The sequence below is a fragment of the Salvelinus alpinus genome, chromosome 1, assembly GCF_045679555.1.
Source record: "Salvelinus alpinus chromosome 1, SLU_Salpinus.1, whole genome shotgun sequence".
NCBI lineage: Eukaryota > Metazoa > Chordata > Actinopteri > Salmoniformes > Salmonidae > Salvelinus > Salvelinus alpinus.
Window position 1 is genome coordinate 13,403,312 of NC_092086.1, and position 13,544 is coordinate 13,416,855.

The following is a 13,544-nucleotide window of genomic DNA, read 5'->3' on the forward strand; positions in this document are numbered from 1 at the left end:
GAGACACTCTAGACTAGACTACACATGACGTCCCTCACAAGAGACACTCTAGACTAGACATGACTGTCCCTCACAAGAGACACTCTGGACTAGACTACACATGACCGTCCCTCACAAGAGACACTCTAGACTAGACATGACTGTCCCTCACAAGAGACACTCTAGACTACACATGACTGTCCCTCACAAGAGACATGCTAGACTAGACTATACATGACTGTCCCTCACAAGAGACACTCTGGACTAGACTACACATGACTGTCCCTCACAAGAGACACTCTGGACTAGACTACACATGACTGTCCCTCACAAGAGACACTCTGGACTAGACTACACATGACCGTCCCTCACAAGAGACACTCTAGACTAGACATGACTGTCCCTCACAAGAGACACTCTAGACTACACATGACCGTCCCTCACAAGAGACACTCTAGACTAGACATGACTGTCCCTCACAAGAGACACTCTAGACTACACATGACTGTCCCTCACAAGAGACATGCTAGACTAGACTATACATGACTGTCCCTCACAAGAGACACTCTGGACTAGACTACACATGACGTCCCTCACAAGAGACACTCTAGACTAGACTACACATGACGTCCCTCACAAGAGACACTCTAGACTAGACTACACATGACGTCCCTCACAAGAGACACTCTGGACTAGTCTACACATGACGTCCCTCACAAGAGACACTCTAGACTAGACTACACATGACCGTCCCTCACAAGAGACACTCTAGACTAGACTACACATGACGTCCCTCACAAGAGACACTCTGGACTAGACTACACATGACGTCCCTCACAAGAGACACTCTAGACTACACATGACGTCCCTCACAAGAGACACTCTAGACTAGACTACACATGACGTCCCTCACAAGAGACACTCTGGACTAGACTACACATGACGTCCCTCACAAGAGACACTCTAGACTACACATGACCGTCCCTCACAAGAGACACTCTAGACTAGACTACACATGACGTCCCTCACAAGAGACACTCTAGACTAGACTACACATGACCATCCCTCACAAGAGACACTCTAGACTAGACTACACATGACCGTCCCTCACAAGAGACACTCTAGACTAGACTAGACTAGACATGACCGTCCCTCACAAGAGACACTCTGGACTAGACTACACATGACCGTCCCTCACAAGAGACACTCTAGACTAGACTACACATGACTGTCCCTCACAAGAGACACTCTAGACTAGACTACACATGACCGTCCCTCACAAGAGACACTCTAGACTAGACTACACATGACCGTCCCTCACAAGAGACACTCTAGACTAGACTACACATGACCGTCCCTCACAAGAGACATTCTAGACTAGACTACACATGATTGTCCCTCACAAGAGACACTCTAGACTAGACTACACATGACCGTCCCTCACAAGAGACACTCTAGACTAGACTAGACATGACCGTCCCTCACAAGAGACACTCTCGACCAGACTATCTCTGTAGGAGTGTTGTTGAGTTTCTAGAACTCTCTACCACCCACTCTTCCACTGAGCTACACAGTAGATGCCTCCATAACCTCCCCATCTCCTCTTTCTCTGTGCACATCATTTGGGTATTATCTCACAAAAAGGCTATTGAACACCTTAAACTATCCCTCCATCCTCCCGTCTCCATCTTATTTCTTAGCTTGTTTAACTGGTTTTAACTGGTTTTAGTTTGTTTAACTGGTTTTAACTGGTTTTAGTTTGTTTAACTGGTTTTAACTGGTTTTCAGGCCAGGTACAAGTAGTTTAGATCAGGGTACCTGTCAAATTGACTTTGAGTCTCCTGAGTGTATATCCCTGTCCCCCCCAGGGTTGGGAACACAATGTCCAGCCAGGTTTTCCAGACATCCTAGTTGGAAGATTCCCTGAATAAGAAGGAAATCTCTATTCCTCTGACCAGGATTTTGTATCCTTCTCTCATGGTTGTCGTCCTGTGTGTGTAGCTGGGAACAGACACCTGGTTCTATGCTAAGCGCTGTTTCCTGTCTCTGCTGGAGAACACGGCCAAACACATGATCATGATCAGGGACTCAGTTGTTCAGGAGTGTATTCAGTTCCTGGAGCACTGTGAAGGTACGGGCGCACACACACACACACACATGCACGCTCACATACACACACACACACACACACATGTGCACGCTCACATACACACACATACAGACACGTGCAGACAGACAGACACACACACACACGTGCACGCTCACATACACACACATATAGACACGTGCAGACAGACACACACACAGACACACACACATGCACGCTCATACACACACCTACAGACACGTGCAGACACACACACACACACAGTTTCAACACACCATTTACCCTCCCACGCTCTTACCCTCCTTTCGTCCTTCTCCTCCCCTCACCCCCTTCTCTCTCTCCTCTCTCTCCTCTCCCTCCCCTCTCCTCTCCCTCTCCCCTCCCCCCTCTCCCTCCCTCTCTCCCTGTAGTGTATGGTAAGACAGAGCCAGCCATGATAGAACAGCCACTGGAGGAGGACAGGATGCACATCGGAAAGAACACCGTCACCTACGAGTCACGCCTCCTCAAAGCTCTCTTCTACGAGGTCATCGGATGGAACCAGTGATGTCATACTAGAACGGAACACAGCCTGTGATGTCATCGCACGGAACCCGGTGATGTCATCGGACAGAACCAGTAGTTTACACTGAAGGCCTTTTAAAACCTGTTTTACACACCAACCAGTTCAAATCTATCAACCTGCACCACATCACATGAGATATTATAGTACAGTATATATTAGGCTTGTTGTTATTTTCTGCATCATCTGAAAGCTGTTGTTCTGACTTCTGTTAAGCATATTCTGGACTCCTCGTCTCACACACAGTCACACACACAGTGGGAGAAGCCATGAGGCTTCATTCATTTCAGCGTGTTTAGTTTAGTTGAGCCTGGGCCCAGAGAACTGTTGGCAGAGAAAAACACCTTTCTACTGATATTATTATTATGACACTCAACTAAAATATAAACACAACATGCAACAGCATCAAAGATGTTACTGAGTTACAGTTCATAAGGAAATCAGTCAATGTAACTGAATGCATTAGGCTCTAATCTATGGATTTCACATGACTGGGAATACAGATATGCATCTGTTGGTCACAAATATCTATACTTTTTTTAAACTAGGGTTGTGGATCAGAAAACCAGTCAGTATCTGGTGGTACCATTTGCCTCATGCAGCGCGACACATCTCCTTCACATAGAGTTGATCAGGCTGTTGATTGTGGAATGTTGTGACATGGGGCTGTGCATTATCATGGCACGACAATGGGCCTCAGGATCGCGTCACGGTATCTCTGTGCATTTATATCACCATCGATAAAAATGCAATTGTGTTCGTTGTCCGTAGCTTATGCCTGCCCCATACCATAACCCCACCACCACCATGGGGCACTCTGTTCACAACGTTGACATCAGCAAACCGCTCGCCCCCACAGTGTCTGCTATCTGCCCGGTACAGTTGAAACCGGGATTCATCCATGAAGAGCACACTTCTCCAGAGTGCCAGTGGTCATTGAAGGTGAGCATTTGCCCACTGAAGTCCTTTACGAAGCTGAACAGCAGTCAGGTCAAGACCCTGGTGAGGATGACGAGCACGCAGAGGAGCTCTCCTGAAGCGGTTTCTGACGGTTTCTGCAGAAATTCTTCGGTTTTGCAAACCCACCGTTTCATCAGTTGTCCCGGTGGCTGGTCTCAGACGATACCGCAGATGAAGAAGTCGGATGTGGAGGTCCTGGGCTGGCGTGGTTACACGTGGTCTGTGGTTGTGAGGCTGGTTGGACGTACTGACAAATTCTTTAAAACGACAATGGAGGCGGTTTATGATAGAAAAATGTACATTAAATTCTCTGGCAACAGCTCTGGTGGACATTCCTGCAGTCAGCATGTCAACTGCACTCTCCCTCAAACCTGAGACATCTGTGGCATTGTGTTGTTTGACAAAACTGCACATTTTAGAGTGGCCTTGCATTGTCCCTGGCACAAGGTGCACCTGTGTAATGATCAGGCTGTTTAATCAGCTTCTTGATATGCCACACCTGTCAGGTGGATGGATTATCTTGGTAAAGGAGAAATGCTCACTGACACTAACTAAACACATTTGTGCACAACATTTAAGAGAAACAAGCATTTTGTGCATATGGAAATGTCTGGGATCATTTATTTCAGCTCATGAAACATGAAACCACCACTTTCCATGCTGCGTTTATATTTTTGTTCAGTGTGTGTATATATATGTATATATTGTTATATATTATATAATATGTGTGTATATATATATATATATATATATTGTTATATTATATAATGTGTGTGTGCTTGTTGTGTCTTCAAAGGAGAGTATGTCCATATGCTTATACTACAACCCCTAACACTAGTTTCACATGGAACCCTATTCCCTACATAGTGCATTACTTTTGACCAGGGCTCTATGGCACCCTATTCCCTGTATAGTGCACTACTTTTGACCAGAATCCTATGGGGTTATAGTACTAACCTGTGGTCTAGATCTGCCTGCTTCCTGTCTCTGTAGAGGCTGTACCTTCCTGAGGAGAAAGGCCTTGTCCTGGGCTCCGGTCTAAAGTTGTACACTGTATAAGAAATAGGGTGGGGGATTTTGGATGCAAACTTTGACGTTTTAGTGATTTTGTAACTTCTCTTTTACCGTTTGTTTAAAAAGATGTTCACCGTTATTTAGTCTATATTCAATTATATTTGTTTTTCTACAGAATAAAAAGAAAATGTACATGATAAGAGTGGTTTGTGATTCTGTCTCTGTGGTTTGTGATTCTGTCTCTGTGGTAGTGGTTTGTGATTCTGTCTCTGTGGTTTGTGATTCTGTCTCTGTGGTAGTGGTTTGTGATTCTGTCTCTGTGGTAGTGGTTTGTGATTCTGTCTCTGTGGTAGTGGTTTGTGATTCTGTCTCTGTGGTAGTGGTTTGTGATTCTGTCTCTGTGGTAGTGGTTTGTGATTCTGTCTCTGTGGTAGTGGTTTGTGATTCTGTCTCTGTGGTTTGTGATGCTGTCTCTGTGGTAGTGGTTTGTGATTCTGTCTCTGTGGTAGTGGTTTGTGATTCTATCTCTGTGGTAGTGGTTTGTAATTCTGTCTCTGTGGTAGTGGTTTGTGATTCTGTCTCTGGTAGTGGTTTGTGATTCTGTCTCTGTGGTAGTGGTTTGTGATTCTGTCTCTGTGGTAGTGGTTTGTGATTCTGTCTCTGTGGTAGTGGTTTGTGATTCTGTCTCTGTGGTTTGTGATTCTGTCTCTGTGGTAGTGGTTTGTGATTCTGTCTCTGTGGTAGTGGTTTGTGATCCTGTCTCTGTGGTAGTGGTTTGTGATTCTTTCTCTGTGGTAGTGGTTTGTGATTCTGTCTCTGTGGTAGTGGTTTGTGATTCTGTCTCTGTGGTAGTGGTTTGTGATTCTGTCTCTGGTAGTGGTTTGTGATTCTGTCTCTGTGGTAGTGGTTTGTGATTCTGTCTCTGTGGTAGTGGTTTGTGATCCTGTCTCTGTGGTAGTGGTTTGTGATCCTGTCTCTGTGGTAGTGGTTTGTGATTCTGTCTCTGTGGTAGTGGTTTGTGATTCTGTCTCTGTGGTAGTGGTTTGTGATTCTGTCTCTGTGGTAGTGGTTTGTGATTCTGTCTCTGTGGTAGTGGTTTGTGATTCTGTCTCTGTGGTAGTGGTTTGTGATTCTGTCTCTGTGGTTTGTGATTCTGTCTCTGTGGTAGTGGTTTGTGATTCTGTCTCTGTGGTAGTGGTTTGTGATTCTGTCTCTGTGGTAGTGGTTTGTGATTCTATCTCTGTGGTAGTGGTTTGTGATTCTGTCTCTGTGGTAGTGGTTTGTGATTCTGTCTCTGTGGTAGTGGTTTGTGATTCTGTCTCTGTGGTAGTGGTTTGTGATTCTGTCTCTGTGGTAGTGGTTTGTGATTCTGTCTCTGTGGTAGTGGTTTGTGATTCTGTCTCTGTGGTAGTGAATGAAGTGGACGACAGGGTTGGGGTGGTTTGTCTGCTACAATAGAAAGGGCCCTATCTATCCCCTAGCTAGCCAACAGTCTGCTACAATAGAAAGGGCCCTATCTATCCCCTAGCTAGCCAACAGTCTGCTACAATAGAAAGGGCCCTATCTATCCCCTAGCTAGCCAACAGTCTGCTACAATAGAAAGGGCCCTATCTATCCCCTAGCTAGCCAACAGTCTGCTCCAATAGAAAGGGCCCTATCTATCCCCTAGCTAGCCAACAGTCTGCTACAATAGAAAGGTCGTATCTATCCCCTAGCTAGCCAACAGTCTGCTACAATAGAAAGGGCCCTATCTATCCCCTAGCTAGCCAACAGCCTGCTACAATAGAAAGGGCCCTATCTATCCCCTAGCTAGCTAACAGTCTGCTACAATAGAAAGGGCCCTATCTATCCCCTAGCTAGCCAACAGTCTGCTACAATAGAAAGGGTCCTATCTATCCCCTAGCTAGCCAACAGTCTGCTCCAATAGAAAGGGCCCTATCTATCCCCCAGCTAGCCAACAGTCTGCTACAATAGAAAGGGACCTATCTATCCCCTAGCTAGCCAACAGTCTGCTCCAATAGAAAGGGCCCAATCTATCCCCTAGCTAGCCAACAGTCTGCTCCAATAGAAAGGGCCCTATCTATCCCCTAGCTAGCCAACAGTCTGCTACAATAGAAAGGGCCCCATCTATCCCCTAGCTAGCCAACAGTCTGCTACAATAGAAAGGGCCCTATCTATCCCCTAGCTAGCCAACAGTCTGATGAACAAAGGCCCAGGAGCCTCACTTTTCAAATGTTCTTAGTTGTTATACTTAATTTCTTCATACTATCATTTCTTAAAATAGGAGAAAATTCTGTTTAAATACAATGTCTCTACAAATCAATAACGCTGTGTCACGAATTAATAAATAAATAAGCGCATTTCATTTTTAAATCACAAAACAAATGGCATACAAAATATATGTAAATTGCATATTTTAATTTCAAGTTTAAGATTTATAAATGGTATTGTGTAGTTATGGATTTCATCATACGCATAATTAACTATCAAATCTGTGTGAACTACAAACATTTTCTAAATGAGACACTGATGCTCTGTGTGGCCCTGGGATGTGTCCCAAAGCACTCTATTCCCTACATCAGGGCTTCTCAAACCACTTCTCTGGGACCCCCAGACCTTACAGAATGTTGCTGTAGCCCTGAACTAACTCACTTCATTCAAGTAGTCAAAAGTCTTGACGATTAGTTGACAAGTTGAATCAGGTGTGCTAGCCAATTATCATACTTGAGTAAAAGTAAAGATAGAAAATGACTGAAGTAAAAGTCACCCAGTAAAATGCTACTTGAGTAAGTCCTAAAGTATTTGGTTTAAAATATACTTAAGTATCAAAAGTAAATGAATAAATTATTTCAAATTCCTTATATTAAGCAAACCAGACGGCACGATTTTCTTGTTTTTTTTAATTCACGGACAGCCAGACATCATTTAAAAACAATGCATTTGTGTTTAGTGAGTCCGCCAGATAAGAGGCAGTAGAGACGACCAGGGATGTTCTTTTGATAAGTGCGGGAATTTGACAATTTTCCTCTCCTGCTAAGCATTCAAAATGTAACGAGTACTTTTGGGTGTCAGGGAAAATGTTGGGAGGGAAAAGTGCATAATTTTCATTAGGAATGTAGTGGAGTAAAAGTAAAAGTTGTAAAAAATATAAATAGTAAAGTAAAGTACAGATTCCTCCAAAAACGACTTAAGTAAAATGACTTTAAAGTACTACTTAAGTAGTTTACACCACTGGTGCTGTGGAATAGATGGAAACCATGGAACGGCTGGGGGTCCCCAGGAGAGGATGGACACACACTGCTCTACACAGTGCACTACTTTTCACCAGAGCCCTACGGGTTTGCCCTGGTCAGAAGAAGTGCTATAAGTAAAGAATAAGGTGCTATTTAGGACATAGGTGAAAGGTCACACATCCAGGTGAAGGGTCACACATCCAGGTGAAGGGTCACACATCCAGGTGAAGGGTGGTTCACATCCAGGTGAAGGGTCACACATCCAGGTGAAGGGTCACACATCCAGGTGAAGGGTGGTTCACATCCAGGTGAAGGGTGGTTCACATCCAGGTGAAGGGTCACATATCCAGGTGAAGGGTGGTTCACATCCAGGTGAAGGGTCACACATCCAGGTGAAGGGTGGTTCACGTTCAGGTGAAGGGTCACACATCCAGGTGAAGGGTCACATATCCAGGTGAAGGGTCACACATCTAGGTGAAGGGTCACACATCCAGGTGAAGGGTCACACATCCAGGTGAAGGGTCACACACCCAGGTGAAGGGTCACACATCCAGGTGAAGGGTCACACATCCAGGTGAAGGGTCACACATCCAGGTGAAGGGTCACACATCCAGGTGAAGGGTGGTTCACATCCAGGTGAAGGGTCACACATCCAGGTGAAGGGTCACACATCCAGGTGAAGGGTGGTTCACATTCAGGTGAGTGGTCTCTTGGTGATGTCCTGCTCTGTCAGGTAGTAGTTGAGGTATCCTCCCAGAGCGCTCACTGACACGCCTGTTATGTGACTGGAACAGCCATCTGGAGGGAGGAGGGGGAGATAGAACAGTAAAAGCTTATTCAAGCTGGGTTGTTTTTCTGTGTGTCTTTTTCTGTGCTGTTTTTGTGTGTGTGCATGTGTGAGTTTGCGTGCTGTTTCTCTCTCTGTGTGTGTGTGTGTGTATGCACGTGCTGTTTCTCTGTGTGTGTGTGTGTGTGTGTGTGTGTGTGGAGGGGGGGGGGGTGTTTCTGTGCATGCTGTTTCTCTCTGTGTGTGTCTGTATGTGTGCGTATGGCCATGCATAACACCAGGGATATTCTTGACACACACCCTTCAACATTCTCTCTCTCCTCTTCACTCTTCTGTGGGGCTGTGTAAAACATCCCACTTCCTGATCCTGCAGCCTCAGAATGTGCTGCAGCCAATCAACTTTGAGAAAGTCAGAGAAACCAGCCAATCCACACAGCAGTACTGTGGAGAGGGAGGGAGTTGCAGAAGGTGAAATCATGGTCTCATTTTAAACAAACTACATCTTATAAAGGTTTTACATGTTATGTTTCTCTAAACACTGACTGTCATACTGCTTCATAGACACTCTACTTGGAGTATACACAGATAGGCCATGCTCAAAAGTAGTGCACTATATAGGGAATTGGGTGCCATAGATCTCTGCTCTAAAGTAGTGCACTATATAGGGAATTGGGTGCCATTGGGCCCTGGTCAAATGTAGTGCACTATATAGGGAATAAGGTGCCATTGGGCCCTGGTCAAAAGTAGTGCACTATATAGGGAATAAGGTGCCATTGGGCCCTGGTCAAAAGTAGTGCACTATATAGGGAATAAGGTGCCATTGGACTCTGGTTAAAAGTAGTGCACTATATAGGGAACAGGGTGTAATTTGAGACGGACTGTTTTCGATGAAGATGTCCTGGGTCTCCCCGGTGAAGTCCTTCTGTATGATGTCCATGTTTCCCTTCAGCATGTTGGAGCAGAATATCCCCTGGTACTGTCTCTCTGTTAGGTTAGCACGCGACGTACGCATGTCCCCCTTCAACATGGCAGAACAACCTCTCTGGAGGAGGGGGGCAGGGGGGAGGAAGAGAGAGGGAGGGGGTTAGGGAGGGAGAGAGGGAGGGAGGGAGGGGGTTAGGGAGGGAGAGAGGGAGGGAGAGATGGAGGGGTTAGGGAGGGAGAGATAGAGGGAGGAGGGAGGGGTTAGGGAGGGAGAGATAGAGGGAGGGGTTAGAGAGGGGGAGATGGAGGGAGTTAGAGAGGGAGAGATGGGGAGGGAGAGATAGAGGGAGGAAGGGGTTAGGGAGGGAGAGATAGATAGAGGGAGGAAGAGAGGGAGAGAGGGAGGGGTTAGGGAGGGAGAGAGAGAGGGAGAGAGAGAGGGAGGCAGGGAAGGTGGAAGAGAGAGGGAGGGAGGAGGGGGTTAGGAAGGGAGAGATGGGGAGGGAGGGAAATTGGGGAAGACAGGAGTGGAGCATAGAAAGTTAGGTGTGTGTGTGTGTGTGTGTGTGTGTGTGTGTGTGTGTGTGTGTGTGTGTGTTCTCACATTGGCTCCCAGCATGAAGTAGAGCAGCTGGTGAGAGAGGGAGTAGTTAGGACATCCAAACCTCGTCATTGTGTCACGACATGACTTGGTCACGATGCAAGGAGTCCCGTTGTTCTTCCTGACAAACCATCACACACACATATAACATGCACACGCACAGGCACGTACACAGACACACAAGCACGTACACACATATACAGGCAAAAAATGTATTAGCAACCTGGCCAACGGAAGCTGTAGGCCTTCTGGGTTATATTACCCTCCTATTGCCACATCGAAATACATTAGATTTAGTGAGGCATCACCCTGTGTCGCTCAGTAGCGTGGTGGTGTGCTACTGTTATGTTTCACTGTTGTTTTATTTACCTACCTATTGTTCACCTAATACCTTTTTTGCACTATTGGTTCGAGCCTGTGAGTAAGCATTTCACTGTAAGGTCTACACCTGTTGTATTCGGCGCACGTGACAAATAAATGTTGATTTAATTTGATTTCTGTGTGTGTGTGCGTGTGTGTGTGTGTACCATGTTCCCAGAAGCAGGGTCATACACTTGTCGCTCTGTGTCTCATCGTAACACTCCATGGTACGACCGGAGGAGTAGGCCAGAGAGGGATCTGTGGAGCTCCACTCATGAGGTACTGACCAGAAGGTCCAGATCAACAGAGGCTCAAACTCTACAGGAGAGAGAGAGAGAGAGATGAGAGAGCAATGAGAGGGATGAGAGAGAGAGAGAGAGATGAGAGAGAGAGAGATAGGGATGAGAGAGAGAGAGAGAGATGAGAGAGAGGGATGAGAGAGAGAGAGATGAGAGAGAGAGATGAGAGAGAGGGATGAGAGAGAGAGGGATGAGAGAGAGAGAGAGATGAGAGAGAGAGATGAGAGAGAGGGATGAGAGAGAGAGAGAGATGAGAGAGAGAGATGAGAGAGAGGGATGAGAGAGAGAGGGATGAGAGAGAGAGAGAGAGAGAGAGAGAGAGAGAGAGAGAGAGAGAGAGAGAGAGAGAGAGAGAGAGAGAGAGAGAGAGAGAGGATGAGAGAGAGAGGGGGATGAGAGAGAGAAGGATGAGAGAGAGAGGTGTAGTAGTATTTACCTCTGTAGTATTTGGGGTCAGTCTTCTCCAGCTCAGTGACAGCCTTAGCCAGGCTCTGGTCCAACCTCTTGACCAGGGTGACAGTAGCGGTGCGCTGAGACCAGCTCAGAGGGTCAGTGTGGGGCCAAGTTCTCACTGCTTCCTTCAACTCCGCTGGGGCCCGGAGAACAAGGACATGGAAAGAGATGTTTTCAAAAACATTTGTAATTATTAAGTGACTGAAGTCATATTTGGCTCTCCTATCTGTTGACACACCCACAATAACACAATAACAAACGTTGATCAACCATAAATGTTTGTATTCCATGTCGACAAATCATCACATATTCTACTGTTTTCTTTCAAATCAACATGACACTGATGCCACATAGCCAATCAGACAGCCTGAAGAACTGTGCCTTGTTATGCGGGACACCGCAATAGCGGGAACGGGAAGCATTTGGTGCATGCTGACCTGCTGAGCCAGCAATAGCCTAACCAAACAACCACATAGATAGACTACAATTTAATGTCCAGACATGTATCAAAATAATCCATGTTTCCTCGACATACAGTATATTTACTCAGATATTTGGGTAGTCTATGTGCGCACTTGTATTCCGTTGGACCTGACGAAGATCCTTGTGGATCGAAACGTCCTCATTAAAGGTGGTAATTAGGAGGATATATGATACAGTATGCTACAGTGTGCAGACCTTTCTGTTATTTTTCCGCCCTCCATATAGAATGATACTAACGGCAGTGACAATAATGACGCTAGTATACTACTCACCCTGCAGGATGATGTACCCGACCACTCCGTCTAGGTTGATGTTACCGTGCTCTTGCTCCAGGAACGATGCGCTTTTGGCGAGGCTGGCTAGAATCACATCAATGACCTCCTCATGCGCCGCATTGGTGGCGGAGAAAACAAGGACAAAAAACACCTCTACTACAAACCTAGCCATGTTCTGATACAGGCTACTAAAAGTCTAGCAAAAGCCGCCCGAGGCTAAACCCCAAACGGTTGACGCAGCGCATATACCTGATTTGCAAGAGTGATTTGCATGTTTGGCGAAAAGGAGCTGTCACGTGGCTCTATCGATTGAGAAGCTGGGAATTCAATTTTATTTACTTAGGCTAATACAATTTGTGCTCGTTGCATTTCGTCCATATGGAAATGGTTTCTTCAGGGAATTTGATTCAATGCTTTGTAACTTCCCGGAGTAGCCAGAGCACATTCTAATCTGTCTGTGATGGAATTGGAAAATATAAAGTTATTATTGAGGGGTACAGAAAGTGTAAGAGAAAGAGAGAGAGAAAGAGAGTGTCAAGGATGGGTGTCTTTTGGTAGACACTCATCAGACGTGTTTAATTAAATTAATGTTTCTATAAATGTCATAAATTTGATGACAGAGAAGAGGGGTGCAGGTATTCATAGTGACAGTTATTTTGTCCAATTTATAGCCTTGCCTGCACTAAGAAACCAGATAGGGGAAATGAATAGATAATGTCTGTGGTTTATAGCTACATGTAGTTACAGTCATATAGTTACATAGAACCTGTAGTTTAATAGAATCTCTGTAGTTACAGTCATATAGTTACATAGTACCGGTAGTTTAATAGAATCTCTGTAGTTACAGTCATATAGTTACATAGTACCTGTAGTTTAATAGAATCTCTGTAGTTACAGTCATATAGTTACATAGAACCTGTAGTTTAATAGAATCTCTGTAGTTACAGTCATATAGTTACATAGTACCGGTAGTTTAATAGAATCTCTGTAGTTACAGTCATATAGTTACATAGTACCTGTAGTTTAATAGAATCTCTGTAGTTACAGTCATATAGTTACATAGTACCTGTAGTTTAATAGAATCTCTGTAGTTACAGTCATATAGTTACATAGTACCTGTAGTTTAATAGAATCTCTATGGTTACAGTCATATAGTTACATAGTACCGGTAGTTTAATAGACTCTCTGTAGTTACAGTCATATAGTTACATAGTACCGGTAGTTTAATAGAATCTCTGTAGTTACAGTCATATAGTTACATAGTACCTGTAGTTTAATAGAATCTCTGTAGTTACAGTCATATAGTTACATAGTACCGGTAGTTTAATAGAATCTCTATGGTTACAGTCATATAGTTACATAGTACCTGTAGTTTAATAGAATCTCTGTAGTTACAGTCATATAGTTACATAGTACCTGTAGTTTAATAGAATCTCTGTAGTTACAGTCATATAGTTACATAGTACCTGTAGTTTAATAGAATCTCTGTAGTTACAGGCATATAGTT

At 44.8% G+C, this 13,544-nt stretch overlaps 2 protein-coding genes across 3 annotated transcripts in view; one reads left to right on the top strand and one right to left on the bottom strand.

Moving 5' to 3' along the window:
• Window positions 1–4,818, top strand: part of ift70 (intraflagellar transport 70) — a 32,558-nt gene extending 27,740 nt beyond the window's left edge. The window contains exons 18-19 of the mRNA XM_071391736.1: window positions 1,981–2,110; window positions 2,497–4,818. Of these exons, the coding sequence (XP_071247837.1) occupies window positions 1,981–2,110; window positions 2,497–2,633 (267 nt within the window). The 3' untranslated portion in view covers window positions 2,634–4,818. The remainder of the gene's footprint in view (window positions 1–1,980; window positions 2,111–2,496) is intronic.
• Window positions 4,819–7,505: 2,687 nt separating this feature from the next.
• Window positions 7,506–12,526, bottom strand: c1h16orf89 (chromosome 1 C16orf89 homolog). 2 transcript variants are annotated; one of them, XR_011673989.1, is made up of 8 exons: window positions 12,035–12,526; window positions 11,263–11,415; window positions 10,695–10,845; window positions 10,171–10,288; window positions 9,522–9,684; window positions 8,943–9,083; window positions 8,492–8,653; window positions 7,506–8,409 (listed from the first exon to the last, which is right to left on the bottom strand). XR_011673989.1 is itself a non-coding variant. In XM_071391401.1 (7 exons), exons 1-7 carry the CDS (start codon window positions 12,207–12,209, stop codon window positions 8,550–8,552), a joined length of 1,005 nt encoding a protein of 334 aa, XP_071247502.1. In that variant the 5' UTR covers window positions 12,210–12,526; the 3' UTR covers window positions 7,506–8,549. The 2 variants fall into 2 exon arrangements, 1 of the variants encoding a protein (XP_071247502.1); XM_071391401.1 differs by having other exon boundaries at window positions 7,506–8,653.
• Window positions 12,527–13,544: the final 1,018 nt, after the last annotated feature.

What these genes read in the sequence shown, in the direction of transcription:
- c1h16orf89 (XM_071391401.1), bottom strand. Translation starts at nt 12,209, where the DNA reads ATGGCTAGGTTTGTAGTAGAGGTGTTTTTTGTCCTTGTTTTCTCCGCC. An exon ending in TGACCCCAAATACTACAGAG is followed by an intron (nt 10,846 to 11,262) that starts GTAAATACTACT and finishes TCTCTCCTGTAG; the next exon opens with AGTTTGAGCCTCTGTTGATC. An exon ending in ACTTCATGCTGGGAGCCAAT is followed by an intron (nt 9,685 to 10,170) that starts GTGAGAACACAC and finishes CCCCTCCTCCAG; the next exon opens with AGAGGTTGTTCTGCCATGTT.